The sequence below is a fragment of the Physcomitrium patens genome, chromosome 11 (genome assembly GCF_059467195.1).
Source record: "Physcomitrium patens ecotype Gransden chromosome 11, ASM5946719v1, whole genome shotgun sequence".
In the NCBI taxonomy this organism is placed as follows: Eukaryota; Viridiplantae; Streptophyta; class Bryopsida; order Funariales; family Funariaceae; genus Physcomitrium; species Physcomitrium patens.
Window position 1 is genome coordinate 143,127 of NC_143420.1, and position 19,089 is coordinate 162,215.

Sequence of the window (19,089 nt, forward strand, 5' to 3'; positions counted from 1 at the left end):
ATTCCGCTGCCTTGTGTTGAATTGTTTTCTTCTTTCGAAGTGTAGTTGAGACATTTTTGGGGCGATTTGCATTGTTTATTTTTTTTTTTCTTGTTTATTTTTTTTTTTTTGTTTTTGTTTTTTTATTTTTGTTTTTTTTTTTTTTTTTTTTTTTTGTGTGTGTGTGTTTTCTATATTGAGTAATTGTATTCCTTTGTTGTGTTTTAGGTTGAAATAGGAGCTTGAGACAAACGGACGTTATATCGCTTCGCATGTTCCTTATTAGGTCAACTCTTGTCTACTCCACCACCTGCATAACATGTCAACCTGTGTCTAAAATTCTACATGCTTCTATGTGTGTGTGTGTGTGTGTGTATGTATAGTTTCCAATTGGCGGAGGTCGATAGATTATATACTAGGCTCAATGAGATGATCAAGGTTGAACAGATGTCATACCATACGATTTTATAATTATACCCGATGTAATCTATTCTAACGTAGTTGGGCCAACATGAGAATCAAGTCCTCCCACAAGAACTCCAATTGATTTCCATAACTCGACTCTGTAGAAAACCATATCCCAGTAAAAAAGTTTCTAGTCTAATATCATGGAGATGGAAAATAATCTTAAAACAAAAAGCATCTACCTGCATGCATGATATGCAAAAAAAGAAGATGATGCATGCTTCTCACACCGAATACAACAAAGGATGACACAATTTGTAACCTTCGAAATGTGAGTAAAGAAAGCTCAGGGTCGAGGACTTGTCGATGAGTGGACATCGACAAACATATTATTCTCCCAATAATAACCTACAATTCATAAAAGAATTCCACTATTTATAAGCTGACAGGACATTTGGTATAGTTTTAATATCCAAACACACATAGAATTCGTGAAATTAAAAGAGGTGGCTCCACATAAGATTATTCAGTTTTTCGAGTATTGAAGATTGATCTATAAACAAGATGCAACAAATAGATCAAGTTGCGGCCAAGGTACTACACTGGGACAATGAGCACTCAGATGATCTCTTTTTTTGTTTCACGAGGAAAAGATTGACTATCAGCATGTAGTATGAAAGTGCTACATTATTTTAGTACAACTTACATTCGAGACTAGCTAGAGAAAGGGTGACATTGGGAAGGCCAAGGATACCATTGTCTAGTTCAGTTTGAAAGAACTGGGCGACCATGCATGTGACGTCCAATTTAAAGTTATCCCCCTTTCTCACATCGCCCAGTTCAGTGTGAGAGAATTGGATGACCATGCATGTGACATCCAATTCAAAGTAGTCCCCCTTTCTCGTAGTCCCCCTTTCTCGTAGTCCCCTTCTCTCGTAGTTGGTCCTTATCTTGCTTGTCGTCCTCACGATTAAGGTCATGCGATGGGAAGTAGTGTGAATCAGCGGTTTGGGTGAAGGGGTGGGGGGGAGTGGAGGAGAAAGAGACCCAACAAATCATGGATGGAGAGGCGAAAGAGAACGAGCGCAGCAAGGCATTTGATGTGGATTGTAGTGCATGCATGCACCCAACAAGAGGAGTGACTGCAGCAGTGTAAAGAAGAAAGAGGCGCGGCATGGTGCTATTCCATGCACCATACACAGAGAGTCGGATTGAAAGAGCCATTGTAGGGCATTCATCATGAATCATGGTGCACGCATGCACCTCGTGCGATGAGTGACTGCAGCGGTCTGAGGAGGAAAGAGGTGCGACATGGCTTTATTCCACGCCAATTTGAGGCAAAAGGAAATGGGCGTCGCAGGGCATTTGTCTTGGATTGTAGAAATTGACCATAGGAGGAGTGATTGCAGACTAAGTAAAGTTGGTTATTTTGGTGATTGCAAGCAATAGAGAATCGAGGTAAATACAACAATAAGGAGTCGGGGAAGGACACCATAGTATTAAAGGAGAAGAGGTGTAGCATGGCACTGTTCCACGCCAATTCCAAGCACCACGGATGGAGAGGTAGGAAAAGGCATGCACCGTGGGTAGTTTATCTTAGATCGAGGTGCAAATATGTGCCCCATGCAAGGAGTGATGCAGGATCGAGGTTTACGTCATGAGAGGAGAAGCAGTGCGAATTAAACAAGCATCGCGAGGTATCTATCTTAGATCACAGAGCATGCATGCACCTCCCATGAGGAATATCTACAACGATTTGAAGAGGAGAGAGGCGTGGGGAGGGGAGGGGAAAAAGAGGCCCGACGTATCACGGATGGAGAGGCAAAAGGGGACGAGCACCATGGGATGTTTTTCTTAGATCCTGATACATGGATGTGTCTTGCGTAAGGAGTGACTGCAACGGCCTGAGGAGGAGAGAGGCACGGCATGGTGTTATTCCATACTAATCCCATGCACCATAGATGGAGAGCCTAGATCGTGCAAACGCCCTGTGAGAGAAGTCACTACGCGAACAAGAAGAGATTGTATATTGAGTATAGCCAATTGTACTGGCGGCGGTTGAAAGAGTGATTACATATTGAGTATAGTCAGTTGCATTGGCGATTGCAAGCAATAAGGGATTGAGATGAATAGCACAGAACTAGGGAGTTGGAGGAGGAGGAGGAGGAGGATTGAGATGAATAGCACAGCACTAGGGAGTTGGAGGAAAATGAATGGCTCATACCTTAGACACTATGTATGCATTCTCCCTTGAAATGTTCACAATTTCTTTTGTCTTAGATTATAATTTTCAATAATGGCAATTTATTTTGTCTTATAGTATATTTTCAATAATGGCAATTCTTGAGATCTAATTTGTGATCATTGTGCTATGTGAACTGAGAAAAGCTATACATTGACTGATCATTCTACATGTTTGTTTGTAATCATTGTACATGAGTGTTTACGAGTCATCTTCTTCTTCTTTTTTCGAAGGTGAGAGTTTACATTTCTTTTGAGTATGAATTGAAGTCTGTGAGGGGGTGTAGGGTATCAAGGGGTTCAGGGTACGATCGAGGATATTGTGAGAGTTAGGGTACCAAGGGATGCAAGGTACGATGGAGGATATTGTAAGAGGGAGGATATCAAGGGAACCAGGGTATGACGGAGGATATTGTATGAAGCCAGGTATAATGGAAGGTATTGAAAGAAGCAAGGTATTGTATGGACTTTTGGAACGAGAATTGTTGGAGAGGCGATGTGTGCAAGTTTACACACGAAGTGTATGAGTATTGGCCGCATCCGGCTCAATATCGAGCATAGCCATGCAAAGATGGACAAAATTGCCATCGTCGAGTGTGTTTTTCCATAGACATGTCGGAGCAGATGCGATTGCTACCCACGGTGCCACAAGTAGCGAGGATGGGAGGTCGGAGCAGAGTGGGTTACGTCGAGTTGCCGCAAGCAGGTGTAGCAACGAGGTACAATGGGGCGTTCGAGTACGAGAGCTCATCTCACAAAAGAGCATTGGGAGGTCACAGTCTGAGCCACTCATTGAGTACAAGAGCTCGGCCCACTCGGATGCAAGGTGTGTGGCGTCACAAAAATTATCGTCCAGGCCGATGCTTGTCGGACATGCGCAATACTCGTCGTCGGTGAGCCTTCTGTTGTCTCCGTCGGGGTTGCCTTTGTCGTCACTCAGGTGGACAGAAGAATGGAAAATACTTGCAGAGTCATTTATGAGCGAGTCGATGTGAAGAGTGTAATCTGGGATGTCGCTGCAAGCAACGTCACAGCAAGCAGTGCAGGCTCGGGGGCTGGGCGGACACAGGCAGTCGTCCGCAGTGCCAGTACATTCGTGGCATTTAGATCGTTTGAATTTGATGTCAACGCTGTCAATACAAAGCGTAAGAGAGCATTGGAGGTTGTACTCAAGGATGCATCCGGGGTCGACACGGACGTTGTCGAAGGAAGTGCGCTCAGAAGTCGATGATGGAAATTGGAGGTGCACGTCCCGCATCGATTGCGCAGTGGCTGCAGTAACAATACACGACGACACCATCGCCACTGCGTCGGAGCTCATAGAGCATGTCTGGGAAGTCGACAAAGGTGTTCGGATGGTGGGATCAAAAGGAGCAATGGCAAATAGAGGAGAACGAGGACGAAGAGCCAATGGTGTAGTGGGTGGAGAGCGGGCAAATCAAAGTCACAACTGGACTTGGACCAAGTGAACGACCCGTCTGTCAGGATTTGTTTTGGCTAAGCAGAATTTGATATATATTTCAACTCTAGACACAATTCTCACATAATAAGAAAAATGAAACTCACATCCTGAATTAGGGTCTTCAAATCCTAATTAGGATTTATAAACCCTAATTCATAAAAAATGAAATACATATTTTTAAAAAACAAAAATATTTATAGAGGTCTTTAGGACAATATAAGCCTTGGAAAAATTTCAGAATGAAAAAACTAGTAATAAATTGAGAGATATTTAGGATCAAAAACCTCTAGGACACCCTTGTAACCCCTAAATCCTAAATCCTAAACCTGGTTCCTATGAAGTAAGATCCAAGAACTAGTGACTCATCTTGGGGGGTCTCGCTTTTGCGATGCATTGCTTAAATGGATGCATCTAGTGCCATGGTGCTGAACAAATGCCATGCCTCATTCGTCATCACAATCAACTTCTTCCAGACAGCTTAGACTTATTGTGCCTTGACCTTGGTGTCTTGAAGCCGAGCATTGAGCTTTGTCCTTCGCTCTTGGATAGGCGCTTGAAAGCCTTTTAGTGTGAGGGCTAGTTCCCAAACTGTGTCCAATGCAAAGTATTTTAATTCTTCTCTACACACAAATGCACGAGCGTCGAAAGCCCTACGCAAGGAATGATTGCTGCAATCTGAGGAGGAGAGAAGTGCGACATGGCATTGTTCTAGGCTAATCCCACGCACCATGGACAGAGAGTCGGATTAGGATGGTCGTTGTGCAATGTTTGTCTTGGATTGTGGGAACGGCCTTTGAAAGGAGTAATTGTATATTGAGTATAGCGAGTTGTGTTGGCAGTTGTGAGCAATAAAGAGTTGAGATAAATAGTACAATACTAGGGAGTTGAAGGACGATGAATGGCTCATACCTTAGGCACTAGGTATGCATTCTCTCTTGAAATGTTTCACAATTTTTTTTTTGTCTTATATCATATTTTCAATAATGGCAATTCTTGAGATCTTGTTTGTGATCATTCTACTATGTAACTTGAGTAGAACTATATATTGAAAGTACTTAAGAGTCATCTTCATCTTCTTTTTTTGAGGGTGAAGGTTTATATTTGTTTTGAGTATGATTTGAAATAAGTGGGAGAATGTAAATTAGATCAGTAAAAAGAATTAATTAAGAGGACAAGATATCAAAAGATAAGACATTGCGTAGAATGATATTGAGAGGATAGGATATTGATAGGGATATGGTACAGAGAGGGAAGATATACAGAGAGCATAGTATTTAGAGACAAGGTATTGAGTTGCATGGTATAGAAAAGGTAGGGTATCTAGAAGACATGGTATCAAAATGACAAGATACAGAGTGACACATGGTATTGAAGGACGGGATATTATAAGAGATAGAGTATTTAAGGGGCATGATATTTAGGAAGATAGGATATTAAGAAGACATAGTATTGAAGGACATGGTATTCACAAACAGGGTATTGAGTGCTATATTATCAAGAAGGGATGTATCGACAGTAACATGGTATCAAAAAGGTAGGATATTGAGGGAGACATAATATTGAGGGAGAATAGTAACCGGGCACAGGGTATCTAATAGCATGGTATGGAGAGGGCAGGATATTGAAAGGACATGGTATTGATGGAGACAAGGTATTCTGGAGCATGATATTCAAGGACAAGGTATCAAATAGTATAATATCAAGAAGGTAAGATATCGATGGGGACATAGTATCGAGGGAGCAATGTATAGAGGGATACATTGTATAGAAGTATTCATACTATGTATAGAGACAAGGTATTGAAGTGAATATGGTATTGTAGACATGATATTGAGATGAAAAGATATCGATGAGACAGGGTATTGAGGGCAGGATATATGAGGTAGGATATAGTAAAGGAAGGATATAAATAAATACAAGGTATCTAAGACAAGGTATTAAGGACAAGGTATTGAAGGCAAGGTATAAGAATGGAGTATTGAAAGTAAGGTATTGAAAGGGAAGGATATCGACAAAAATAGAGTATTGAAGGTAGTGTATTGACAGTAAGGTATTGAAAGGAAAGGATATCAACAAAAACAGGGTATTGAAGGCAGGGTATTGAGAAGGAAGGATATCGACGGGGACATTGTATGGACGGATAAGGTATTGATGAAGACAGAGTATCAGGGAGAGATTGTATCTAGGCAGCAAGGTATCAATGAAGGCAAAGTATCTAAAGGCAGAATATCAAAACCAAAGATACTAAAGGGGGGAAATGCAATTTAAAGTCTAGAGAGGAATATTGAGGGATTTAGTTTAATTTCCTATAAAATTCTCTTACTTTTACATTACTTGATATCCATAACAAAGGTATGTTTCTATTCAAATGCAACCCTAATTCTATTTCTAACCCTAACTCTAAATCCTAAATCCTAATTAGGATTTATAAATCCTAAATTACAAAAGATAAAACATATATTTTTGAAAAACAAAAATATTTATAGAGGTCTTTGGAACAATTTAAGCTTTGGCAAAATTTTAGAACAAAAAAAACTATGATAAATTGAGAGATATTTAGGATCAAAAACCTCTAGGACACCCTTGTAATCCTAAACCCTAAACCTAACCCCTAAACTCTAAACTAGGCACACCCTTGTAACCCTAAACCCTAAACCCAAAATCCTAAATTACATTTTTTCACAAATTATAAAGCATTTACTAATTTGGATTATCACATTTTTATTTTTTTGTAGACAATATGTAAATTTTATAGTTTTTTTTTGTGCTTAAAAGTTTCATTTATTATAGTTTCAAGGATTTCATTTAAAAGTATGATTTTTTGATGTAGAATTGCATTATTTTCCCACATATATCTTCCCACTCATATTTTCCCTCATATATCTTCCCACTCTGACACCTTTTTTTATACCACATGAATGGTTCAACTTTATTTATTTATAAAAAAAGAAAAAAACGCAACCACCGAACAAAACAAAGAGAAAAACAAACTGATCACAACAAAGTGAGGGGAAGGGTAATCCTCTGGCTGAGCTGGACCGCGTTGCTGCCTTGGTGACCTTCGCGTGGCTGCTTGAAAGTGTGCAGTTTCTAGTGGCACTTTTCGTACTCGCGCAGTGCCGAATCGTGTGGCCATGCTCGTCATGGTCCTAGCGGACCACACACTCGCATCGCATCGTTGAAACCCAATTACAACTGGATCTTTTGTGCAGCCGTCGTGGCACACGTCATTTCACGGCGTTGGATGACGCTAGTATTTCACTCTGCCACTGTCATGGTGCCAAAATTGGTGGGTACTTATGATGGTCGTCGGCCGCAAGTTAGCTTCCAGAGCTTGCAAAAACCTGGCCACCTGGTAGGTTTAAAGGGCGTACTACTAGCGTGATCGACAGGAATCATAAACATGGCTGAGGGTGGACTACTGTTTGGATTTGAGCTCGCCGATGTTCTTGTAGCTGCAGTGCTTATTTCTGTCGTGGTGCTTTACTTCCATGCTGAGGCTCTGCAGCGAAGGCGATGCCCACCAGGGCCTTGGCCTTGGCCAGTTGTGGGAAACTTTTCAGCGTTGGGAGACCTGCCCTACAGAAACCTGCACAAACTTGCCGGCAAGTATGGAGGTCTCATGTATCTCCGGTTAGGTGTGGCTCCAACGTTCCCTTCACAGTCCAACAATTCTGTTGCTGTTGCCTTGTCAGTTGATGTCTCCCATTTGATCCTCCCTATCCTGAGCCTTGAAATGACTTCCAGTGTCTTTGAACTTCTTGGTTCTGTAGTCATAAGCGACTTTGTGCCCTACTTGAGCTTCATCACTAAATTACAAGGACATGCATCCAAGTTTTCCAAGATCCGCGATGTTTCAGACAAACTCACGGCTGATTTTTTCGACCTCGACAGCCACAGAAACAATTATAAAAAAATGAAAAACGACCCAAGCTATGTCCCAGATTTTGAAGATGTACTAATGGAGACGCCATTCGAAAACGGCACTAATCTCCCTGACCAGGACCTTCTAAAGCTACTACAGGTAAGAGATTTTGTGTCTCTCATTTGAGCACTATTTTGCATAATGATATTTCTTAGTCACTGGCGTAGGACGTGTAGGGCATCGAGAGTAACCAACAGCTGGTCTGTATAAGAGGAACTGTTGAATGCTGGGACGGAGACTAGTTCGAACACTTCAGAATGGGCTATGGCCGAACTCATCAGGAGGCCAGAACTGATCGAGCGAGCACAGACTGAGATGGATTCAGTGATAGGTTCCAAGCGCCTCGTGGAAGAATCCGACATCCAACAACTCCCTTTTCTGCAAGCCGTGATGAAAGAGAATTTCCGGCTGCATCCTCCTGCTCCGCTCTTACTTCCCCATGAATCAAGAGAGCCTACAGAGCTTCTTGGATACCATTTCCCGGCAGGAACGGAGCTGCTAGTGAACGCCTTCGCAATCCACCGAGACCCAAGTGTATACGACAACCCTGACAGCTTTGATCCTGATAGATTTCTTGCACGCCCTCACGTGGATCACATGAGCACAAGTGATCCCTACGAGCTCATGCCGTTCGGAAAAGGCCTCCGGATGTGCCCAGGATACAGGCTGGCGAATACGATGGTGGCCTTGATGTTAGCGAATCTCCTCTATGTATTCGACTGGTCTCTGCCGGAAGGTCAAACTGAGGTGGACATGACTGAGACAATAGGCATCTCCGTCCGCAAGAAGCAACCGCTGTTCTTGGTTCCGAAACCCAGATTTGAACTTTCTTTGGAGAGCGTAGCAGAAAATTGATTGCCTCAATCACATTCTGGAAATGCATCTAGGGAGAAAGACAAATATTGTGTTCGGGGGTCTTGAATGTAAAAGTGAACTCAATATTCGCTTCGAGGCCCTGATGCACGTAAGGTGTCTCAATTTGTGAAACTTCTAATATACATAAAGTTGTAAATGCGGCGGGTGGTGGGTGGTGGGTTTAGGTTTCTCTTCTAAAACAGTACAATTGAAAATTAAACCTATCGATTTTTGTATTTGACCTTCAACTGTTCTCACTTTATTCTACAATCGTGTAAGTGCGTTGTAGGTGTCGGGCGACGTTCACTATGCACATATTTGCACCGTGACTTGTGAAGGAAAGACCGAGTACAATGATCAACTTGGCTTATGCATGATTTCCTGGCACATGTGGATGCACAAGTGTCTGACCAAATCATCAAATTAAAGGTCACTGAAGTTGGTTTAAGGTCTCTTGTGCACGTCTAGATAAAAAGTCTCTGGTACATACTATTCTTGTGCTAGTTTGACATTACTGTTGAGCCGTTGTGACAAGAGAGCTGAAGTCAAGGACAATCATCTAAACCAACAGGTTACTTTGTTGCTCCAGTGTTGGTGGTCGCATGCATTTCAGAGTGATTCGCGTTATCTCTAAACAACCAACCTCCTGGTTACAAATCGCACATGCTAATGAAAACGAATAAACAGGACAGAATCATGCCACTCCGATGGAATACCTGTGAGCTTTTGAACGACAAATTGCACTGTTCTTTGCCAAGTAAAACTGTGCAAAGCTAGTGGTGTATAAATCTGAGTCATAAAAACATGCACAATCAATATTGTTGAGGTCGACGGATTGTATACTAGGCTCAATGAGACGACCAAGTTTAACAGATCTCATACCTTACGATTCTATGGTTAGACCCAATGTAATCTATCCTAAACCCTGAACCCTAAATGACATCAAAAATCACTAAAAGTTACCACAAAAGGAAAAGGCTAATCTTTAAAATCCTTAATATCATGTTCTTTTATCTAATTCTAAATTATAAATTAATATTTATAGATTGAATTCAAACTTATAAATGTCTAGTTGAGAATAACAATTAGAGTACACATTTGATGACAATTCAACATACAAGATACAAATGGAGATACTTTAACAGGATTTTCTTTATCAAGATTTTTTGGTGAACGAACTCCTGGAGAAATTGACAGAGGTACTTGACATAAAAGTATTCAACTGCAGGTATTTTGCATGTATTTATATTCCAAATGCCACACCATAAACCATCAACTCTACTCCAATTAAACCAGGTTTATGGTTTAATACATCTAGATTCAAAGGCAGAGATATAATTTGCAGAGATATGATTCACAATCTAATGAAAATCCCATCTTCCAGAATTTGCATCACATTTGAATTCTACCTCAGATACCATATCTGCACTAAAAAGGAAAGACATAATTCTTACCTCATTTAGTTTAGGCTTTGCTAGATTCAAACGCTGAACTCTAAATCCTAGACCTTTGGCGCCGATCAATTGACGGATTCTCTAAGTTCTCTTAATAGCGAGCTGCGCATTTACATTAATAAAATGTATATACACCAAAAAAAAGAATTACAATGACACATTTATCTTCAAGCTAAGACTAATGCTGTAAAAATGTAACAAAATCGACCATCTATTCATGAGGCTGGGATACATGCTTTCGGGGCAGGAGATCATCTACTTGATTGAGTCTCAGTCTTTTTCTACCGCCTCGTGATTTCAAACTAAACTCTAAATCTTCAGCTTCGAAATTCCCTCCCTGTCATGACCAGCCAAAGACATTACAATAGTACAAATGCAATACGCTCTCATACTCATGCTCTTCACAGCACGTTTGAAAAAGAAGACGGAGATTACTTTGAAACAAGTTCTGAAATTCACAAGCAACTTAGGTGGGGCAAGGAAGGAACCTATAGCCCCTTTCCAACCAATAACTCAACGAACATTAACATGTGAACTTGAACTTTACATAAAGTAATTTCACTAGTTAAGTAGGTCAGTTTACAGTGCGGTTTGGTTAAAATCATCGCGAAGCAAACTAATAAATAGACGTCAACGAAAATAGATGCACATACTCGCGAGGTATGGATTACTAACCAATTCCGGTTGCGCATGTACACCACTCTTTTCGTGCTTATCACGAACCACTTTATACGCAAACCGCATTTCACAGCCAGCATGAGAGCAATCATAGGGCTTCACATTCTGATGAATTACTCGGATGTGTGTATCCAAGTTTGACTTCTGCAAATAGAATAAGAGAAGGGTAGACATATCAGAAGAGAGTTAAAAGGCCATCCCAGCCATTGAAAATCTTCGACCACACTACATTAACTTAAATTTACAAAATGAGCCTGGCCAAGAAACTTCTGTGAAGACCAACCCTACAACAAAGTCTCTGCAACTACACTAGTGCACGTATTAAAATCCACAGTACTGTTCATCACACCAGCAACATTTTAAAAATAACGAACAGAAAAACAAGTACATAGTCGTGCTCCCGCATGTACCTTGGTGTAACTGTGCACGCAACCAGGGTGTGGACACCGAATCAAGGTCTGCACTCCTTCATGTGTTTGGGTGTGGGATTTGAGTTTGTTTTTCAACATGGATACACCACAAGTTTCACACACAACATAACAGTGTGCAACCTTGATATGTGCTTTTAACTGAGAGAGGCTATCGAAAATTTCCCCGCAACCAGGTTCCACGCATATTCCTTGAGTGACTGGCGAAGAATCTGCATAAAATTCCCAAATCAAGCAGTCTAAACATTTCGATGTGCAGTTCACAAACGAAAGACATTTACGACAGACACGCCCAGATAAAGCTGCAGCTGAGACAGGTATCGTGCAATTTTGAGAGCTTACCATGCACGCTCTCAATGTGCGTCTGCAGCAAAGATGGATATTTGAACACTTTCCCACATCCTGGTTCAGAACATGTTAAACGAGCATTATCCTCCACTTTGGTTCCTCGCAGTACATTTGAATCCCACTTCTTATGAAGCCTTAGATGCCTCTGAAGGTTCGCATTCACATTAAATGAGAGATCGCACCCCTCCCATGTGCAGAAAAACAGGTTGCCTTTGTGCGTGAGTAAATGACGATTGAGATGGTCTTGACGTTTGTACTGTCTACCACAATTCTCAAATGAGCAAGAAAATGGCCTCTGCATTTCAAAAGAAGATTTATTATCTCAGTAACAACAACTTGGTGACGATCGCAAAAATTCCGTGTTTTCGACGCTGTAACAAAAAAGGATAAACTATAAGTGAGCAGGAAATAATAAAGCAGCACCGGAAGTTCCAAGAGGGTGCGAACCTCCCGAACTAATCCGGCCAAAGGCACCTTGACTTCAGAGTTCGGATGGGATCTGGTAGGCCTTTGGATTTCGCTGCATAGAACCCTGCTCAATTCATGCGAACAACCAAAACCACTGCTTTAAAGAAATGATCTCCTCAAGTGACTTGGCGAACAAACAGTCAGCTGATCACGGCATCATCATACAAAGATTAAGGGCTTTGATCCCAAAACCCTGCTCTGGTAACAACTTCACTTGCGAACAAAGAAGCCGCAAGTGTAAAATTATCCTCAAACAATGAGATCGTCACTACAAAGAAGTTCAACTTCGAACATTAAAATGTTTTTTTTAATTGAAGACGAACGAAACTCAGGAACACTTGTTCATACTTAAGTAAATAAGCATTTCATAGTTTTGTGATCTGTTGGATAGATGTAGATAAAATCAAACAAACCATGCACAAAACTCTTACCTCTGCAGAATGAGCACGCAAGTGTTGCTTCAATAACGACGGCTTCAATGGTGTAATTCCACAAACAACACACTTAAATCTTTCCCTTGGACTCCCTTCTCCGCCTTTACTATCCTCATTGTCCCCCGCGGCCTCGTTAGAGTTACTTTCCTCCGCAGGGCGAACTGAAGAATCGTTTTCCTCCGAATAAATTCTAATTCCTTCTTCGCTATCCTGTGCACGCGATTCCAATACAGTGCAATGAGCAATGTATTCGTAGAAAACAATATTGCGCTGACACCCACTACTTATTCGGACGTAAAAGATTGGAAACATAACAGAAAAAGAAGAAGCATTGTTCTAAATTCAAAAAGCAAATATAACCACGATCTCAGGATTTGAATGTTTGCTAAACGTTACCTGTTTCATCTTTCCATGAAGCGCAACAGCTTGTAGGCCCGACAGAGACTCCAATTGAGGGAGCATGATAGCCCAGTAGTCAACACAAGCACACGTCATAAAGTACCTGCACACAAAACTCGAGGACAAAAGCATGGCTCAGCCAAAACAATGAGACTAGAACGACAATACTCGTGTTGAAGTAACCGCAGTCATTCCAAGCAAACTCATCATTGCTGGCTCCCATAGACGAAACTGTTATGTTACTCTAGCTGCCCCGTAACCTTGATGGTTGGGTGCACTAACAGTATGATTTTATTTTGCCGATGCTGACATAAGAAATGCACCAGTTGTGACGGCTTCTCGTCTCCTTCACATATGAGATACTGCACACCACTTACCACGTCAAACAATGACTGCAAATGCAACAACGACACAATTGAGCAGGGATTGGAAAATGAAACAACCCACATCTAAGCCATACTAGAATCCCAAGCAAAACATCAGCATCTCACTGTTTGTAAAGACAGTAGGCAGGGCGAAAATACCTGCAAAGTAAGGCCGCTGGGTGTTTTAGACTGAAAGGACTCTGTATCTGCAGCTTGTGCCTTAGCCTGAGTGCGCACTTCCGTATGGACATTAATCACTACCTGGGGAGGACGAGACTTCTCGGGCACTGGGAGGCAGGGGCACAAAACCTAAGCTGCCGAGAAAGACCCTAATTCTGACCCACTGATAAAAGTAGACCGGAGACATTGATGGTCGTTCGGAATTATTCTTTATAAAAGAACAGTGTGATCAATAAAAATATGATAAATGTTACTTTTCTCTATGCAACTGCTGGGGCTTTAAAAATAGGGTACGATGTTGGCACCCACTATCACGCGGGACCGTATGTATATGTATGAGTATGCGTGTTAGTGACTGTCCCCCCCCCAGTAGGTCCTCCTCTCCTCTTGCCCTAAACAAGAGCTCTCTCAAACAAGCACTCTCCTGTATCCAAATCAGCACAGAAGCCAGAGAGAGTTTCCTTAGTCTTCTTCTTCTTCTTCTTCTTCTTCTGAATTAAGTTGCTCTGAGATAATTTAGATATCTTGGTTTCAACGCACTTGTGCAACCCCTCGGCTGCGCTCCGCGTTCGTCTTCTCAATTCCCTCCAAAATCTTACGGGCCTCTAATTTGCTCCCTTGACCGCCATGGCTGCGGTTAGAGGCACAATTGCATTTCGGAACTTGAAGCCCCCGGTCTCGGATGAAACTTTACAGGTCTTGGACTCCTTCGGATTCCACACAGCCACCCCTGTTCAAGCCTCCACCATACCGTTGTTGAGTACCTATAAGGACGTTGCTGTGGATGCTGCTACGGGATCCGGAAAAACGCTTGCATTTTTGGTACCCATGGTAGAGATTCTGAGGCGCTTGACCGATCCCCTCAAAGCTTTTCAGGTTAGATTCATCCTCTGTTTTTTTTTGTCCGTAGTCCATCCAACTCCTGGAGAGTTATCTTTCTTTCACCACTTATTCCATCCATCTTTCGGCCGTTCTGATGCCAGAATGTGCGGTTTAACCTTCAAAATTGTAGATTATAGTATCTTCCACACTTCAATGTTATTGAAAACGAAAGATTGTGTCTGAATACTTGCATAGGAATAGCTATGCCGATCACATTCTGATTTCGATATGGGCATGAAGATTTTAGAAGGGTTTGTGGTTTCTGAACGAATCGTTGAACTTACGGTGCAGGTTGGTGCTGTAATTGTGTCTCCTACTCGGGAGTTAGCGTCGCAAATTTATCATGTATTAGGACCATTCTTGACGACATTACGTGGCGTACAAGCGATGCTTTTAGTAGGTGGAACTGATGTTACCGCTGAGGTTGCAAAGCTGAAGCAGACTGGTGCGAATGTGCTCATCGGAACCCCTGGACGATTGTATGACATTATGGAGCGCGTTACTGCTCTGGATTTCAAGAACCTCGAGGTACTGATACATCTACTGTGGGCTGAAATGTGTTCTAAATTTTAGTCAGTGTTCTTCAGTTTTGCGAAATGTTCACTGACAAAGAAAAATGAACGCACTTTTCATTAATTCAAACCACATGTCTGTGTGCGTTCAGACCAAAAACCCTTAGTAACCTCCATTACTTTGAACAATGCCTTTCTAGCTATCCAGTTCTTTCTTTTGAAATTCCTCATCTTTGCTTGCATGTCGCAGCGGGCGTATTCATTTTCAAACTCAACCAAATTCTTGAGTCGAATTATGTTCTGACATGAAGGGATGTAGGTTTTGATTTTAGATGAAGCGGACAGGCTTCTGGACATGGGATTTCAAAGGCAATTGACAGCAATTTTAGGCCATTTACCCAAGCAGCGTCGAACGGGTCTGTTTTCTGCCACGCAGACAGAAGCTGTCGTGGAACTAGCGCGGGCTGGGTTACGGAATCCTGTCCGTGTGGAAGTGCGCACTCAGGCTAAGGCACAAGCTGCAGATACAGAGTCCTTTCAGTCTAAAACACCCAGCGGCCTTACTTTGCAGGTATTTTCGCCCTGCCTACTGTCTTTACAAACAGTGAGATGCTGATGTTTTGCTTGGGATTCTAGTATGGCTTAGATGTGGGTTGTTTCATTTTCCAATCCCTGCTCAATTGTGTCGTTGTTGCATTTGCAGTCATTGTTTGACGTGGTAAGTGGTGTGCAGTATCTCATATGTGAAGGAGACGAGAAGCCGTCACAACTGGTGCATTTCTTATGTCAGCATCGGCAAAATAAAATCATACTGTTAGTGCACCCAACCATCAAGGTTACGGGGCAGCTAGAGTAACATAACAGTTTCGTCTATGGGAGCCAGCAATGATGAGTTTGCTTGGAATGACTGCGGTTACTTCAACACGAGTATTGTCGTTCTAGTCTCATTGTTTTGGCTGAGCCATGCTTTTGTCCTCGAGTTTTGTGTGCAGGTACTTTATGACGTGTGCTTGTGTTGACTACTGGGCTATCATGCTCCCTCAATTGGAGTCTCTGTCGGGCCTACAAGCTGTTGCGCTTCATGGAAAGATGAAACAGGTAACGTTTAGCAAACATTCAAATCCTGAGATCGTGGTTATATTTGCTTTTTGAATTTAGAACAATGCTTCTTCTTTTTCTGTTATGTTTCCAATCTTTTACGTCCGAATAAGTAGTGAGTGTTATTTTTACCTGAAATTTTTTTTGTCTGTCTCACTTAGGCAGCTCGAGAGAAAGCACTTGCAATGTTTTCTGGGATGACAGCAGGTTTGCTGGTGTGTACCGATGTGGCTGCAAGGGGTCTTGATATTCCAGGTGTCGATTGGATCATCCAGGTTAGTTGAATGTTATTTGTTTTTTCTCCCTGATGTTATATTCAAGCTTTCCTAATGAATTTAGAACCAAAGTTTATGGTCTTCTGGGGGGATATCATATGTGTGTTTTGAACAGGAGCACTGATTTGATGTCCTTGTGTATAATTATGCAAATACACTTTATTGCAATGAGTGACTTTAGTAAATTTCCTCATGTGGTTATGTTTTCATTTGTGTTGATAAAGGGAAGTACTATCTGTTGTCTTCCTTTTTATCGGGGGCACCTTTTTGTGCTCCTGTTTTTGTGAAACCGCAGAAGGATTGTTAATTTTAATTTAGGTTTTTTTTTTTTTTTTTTTTTTTAATTTTTGGATTTGATGTTTTAATGGTGAAATCCAGTATGATCCTCCACAAGACCCAAATGTGTTTGTTCATCGTGTGGGTAGAACTGCTCGAATGGGTCAGTCTGGTGACGCGCTTGTGTTTCTTTTACCGAAGGTATGGACGTGGTGGATGACGTTGTGAATCACTGTGTGTTTGAAGCAAGTAATTGAGCGTATATTTGAGTCATGAGGTTTTCGTTTCATATATTTATGAAAAGAATTGAACACTGCTTTTCTATTCGGCTTCACTTTTACAATAGCCCAAATTCTGCAGTCATCACGCGCATGGCGGCATGTGAAATGTTATTTTAGCATCAAAATTGGCTATTATTTCACAGGAAGATGCATATGTGGAGTTCCTACGTATTCGAAAAGTGCCTATAGAAGAGAGGCCGAAATGCAGTTCAGTTCCCAACATTGTGTCTGTGGTAAGTATCATATTTTTCTTAAGTTCTAACTATCTTATCTTTCATTGATGCACGATTCTGTGCTGATATATATTAGTGTACACTTCGGATCGTTATTGTAAGTGTTATTTTGGTTTGTAATTCTTTGCCAAACTTGTCCTGTCATTTGGTCGATGGTTATGAGGACATACAAAGTACTCTCACGCACTTGGGAGGTTGACGCCACCTTTACAGCCACCGTGTACTTGTGTGGTTTGCGAGTTAGTGCATCGCGAAGAAATTTTTTATTCTTCGTCCAACAGAATGTTCATCGCATTTTACTGCAGTTGCGTGGAGCTGCCGCTAAAGACAGGGACATCATGGAAAAAGGATTACGGGCTTTTGTATCTTACATACGAGCTTACAAAGAGCATCATTGCACTTTCATATTTAAGTGAGTAACGTACATTTTATTAAGTCATATTCATGCTGTTAGCTTTAGTAATTAATTATTTACAGCAAGTGAAATTTCTGAATGAACCTAGTTTTGGAGCACTAGTTGCCATGTGCTTTTTTCATCTTCTAGCTGGAAAGAAAACTTCGTGGTAGTAGTGTGTGTTATTACTGGAATTTTTGGCTTTATCATGCTAAGTTACTGCTGCAAATTGTTGGAGAGTGACTATATATATATATATATATATATATATATGTATATTCTCACCTTTGCTTAAAATAATATTGTTTGGTTTGGTCACACTAGATGGAAGCAACTGGAGGCAGGGCTGGCAGCCATGGGGTTTGGACTTTTGCAGCTGCCATCCATGCCTGAGCTAAAGAGAAATGTGCTGTCAATAGCGGGGTTTCAACCTGCCAAAGGAATCGATGTGTCTTCTATAGCATTTAAGTAAGGATCCACCCTTTATTCATTTTTACTACTTCTGTCGATATCTAGCTCAAGGAGTGTGTGAAGTATGTTGTAGCCTTTTTGCGTTTAATCTTTTTTAATTTTAATGTGCTGTTAGGGAAAAAGCCAGAGAAAAGCAGCGTCAAAAGAATCTGGCAAATAAACCACCACGACAGCCTAGGGAACCAGAGCCAGACCGTGCACCTAAGAAGGAGCGAAAAGAGACAGCTGAAAAGCGACGCTTACACCAAAAGGTAGAGGATGACGAAGAAATGAACCGGGAGTACCGACTTCTGAAAAAGTTGAAGAAGGGTACTTTGTCCGAGTCGGAGTATGAGCAGGTCATGAGCATGCCAGATATGCAATTAGTAGAACCTAGTAGTAATGTTGATGAAGTACAAGATAGTACCCATTTGAATGGTAGGGGAAGTGATTCTAAATTATCTAAAAGATTCGCACGATCAACTAGTAGGTCTCAAAGTAAGTTCAAGAACAGGTCAGTTGCTAGTACTTCCAAGAAGCGGCAAGCATAGAAGAACGATTGTATTTCCGCTCTATATCGGCATGGAAGAACTATTTAAACATTGATTTGGCTGCACTGTGTTCAACAAATTGTTTACGACACTGCATTCTGATATCGATATCGATATCGTCATGTTTGAATCTGCGGTTAGAGGAGTTTGCTAGCCATGGGTGCTTGAACATGAGTTTCACAGCTGAAACGCAACATGTTTCTCACAGGCAGTTCACTTAGAGGTTGTTTCATGCCCAATTCGTCAAATCAACCTCCAGGGCTCTTCTCACTTGCATCAAGTGAAACCTAAACTCGCACTCAATTCCTGGAATTTGAGAATTATTGTCAACAGGAGCTATCGAGGCACAAAAATTTTGCAAAGCACTCGCTTGACAACCAGTTACAACACTACACCCAAAAGTACAAACTAATATCTCAAACACACCACCATGCACATCAGATTTTTCATTAATTTCAATCAATACATCATAAAAAATAAATGTTGACTTGATAAATTTAAGACTTGATATGAATG

The 19,089-nt window shown here is 41.4% G+C and overlaps 3 protein-coding genes across 8 annotated transcripts; 2 read left to right on the forward strand and 1 right to left on the reverse strand.

Annotated features, from left to right (window-relative positions):
* The first annotated feature begins 7,429 nt into the window (after positions 1 to 7,429).
* LOC112288169 (cytochrome P450 76C2) lies at positions 7,430 to 9,115 on the forward strand. 4 transcript variants are annotated; one of them, XM_024532061.3, is made up of 3 exons: positions 7,430 to 7,725; positions 7,861 to 8,111; positions 8,226 to 9,115. In XM_024532061.3, the coding sequence occupies exons 1-3, from the start codon at positions 7,491 to 7,493 to the stop codon at positions 8,865 to 8,867; spliced, it is 1,128 nt and encodes a 375-aa protein (XP_024387829.1). In that variant the 5' UTR covers positions 7,430 to 7,490; the 3' UTR covers positions 8,868 to 9,115. The 4 variants fall into 4 exon arrangements, with proteins under 4 accessions (XP_024387829.1, XP_090110126.1, XP_024387828.1 ...); XM_090254000.1 differs by having other exon boundaries at positions 8,322 to 9,115; XM_024532060.3 differs by having other exon boundaries at positions 7,430 to 8,111.
* A 1,292-nt stretch (positions 9,116 to 10,407) lies between these two features.
* Positions 10,408 to 13,792, reverse strand: LOC112288170 (transcription factor IIIA). 2 transcript variants are annotated; one of them, XM_024532065.3, is made up of 8 exons: positions 13,601 to 13,792; positions 13,359 to 13,438; positions 13,074 to 13,179; positions 12,675 to 12,887; positions 11,770 to 12,070; positions 11,410 to 11,639; positions 10,997 to 11,143; positions 10,408 to 10,658 (listed from the first exon to the last, which is right to left on the reverse strand). In XM_024532065.3, the coding sequence occupies exons 3-8, from the start codon at positions 13,170 to 13,172 to the stop codon at positions 10,533 to 10,535; spliced, it is 1,116 nt and encodes a 371-aa protein (XP_024387833.1). In that variant the 5' UTR covers positions 13,173 to 13,179; positions 13,359 to 13,438; positions 13,601 to 13,792; the 3' UTR covers positions 10,408 to 10,532. The 2 variants fall into 2 exon arrangements, with proteins under 2 accessions (XP_024387833.1, XP_073393580.1); XM_073537479.2 differs by lacking the exons at positions 13,359 to 13,438; positions 13,601 to 13,792 and having other exon boundaries at positions 13,074 to 13,345.
* A 192-nt stretch (positions 13,793 to 13,984) lies between these two features.
* Positions 13,985 to 18,626, forward strand: LOC112288168 (DEAD-box ATP-dependent RNA helicase 18). Of its 2 annotated transcripts, XM_024532058.3 has the most exons (11): positions 13,985 to 14,497; positions 14,795 to 15,031; positions 15,335 to 15,586; positions 15,749 to 15,828; positions 16,008 to 16,113; positions 16,275 to 16,388; positions 16,767 to 16,865; positions 17,089 to 17,178; positions 17,484 to 17,590; positions 17,897 to 18,040; positions 18,159 to 18,626. In XM_024532058.3, exons 1-11 carry the CDS (start codon positions 14,249 to 14,251, stop codon positions 18,571 to 18,573), a joined length of 1,893 nt encoding a protein of 630 aa, XP_024387826.1. In that variant the 5' UTR covers positions 13,985 to 14,248; the 3' UTR covers positions 18,574 to 18,626. The 2 variants fall into 2 exon arrangements, with proteins under 2 accessions (XP_024387826.1, XP_024387827.1); XM_024532059.3 differs by lacking the exon at positions 16,767 to 16,865.
* Positions 18,627 to 19,089: the final 463 nt, after the last annotated feature.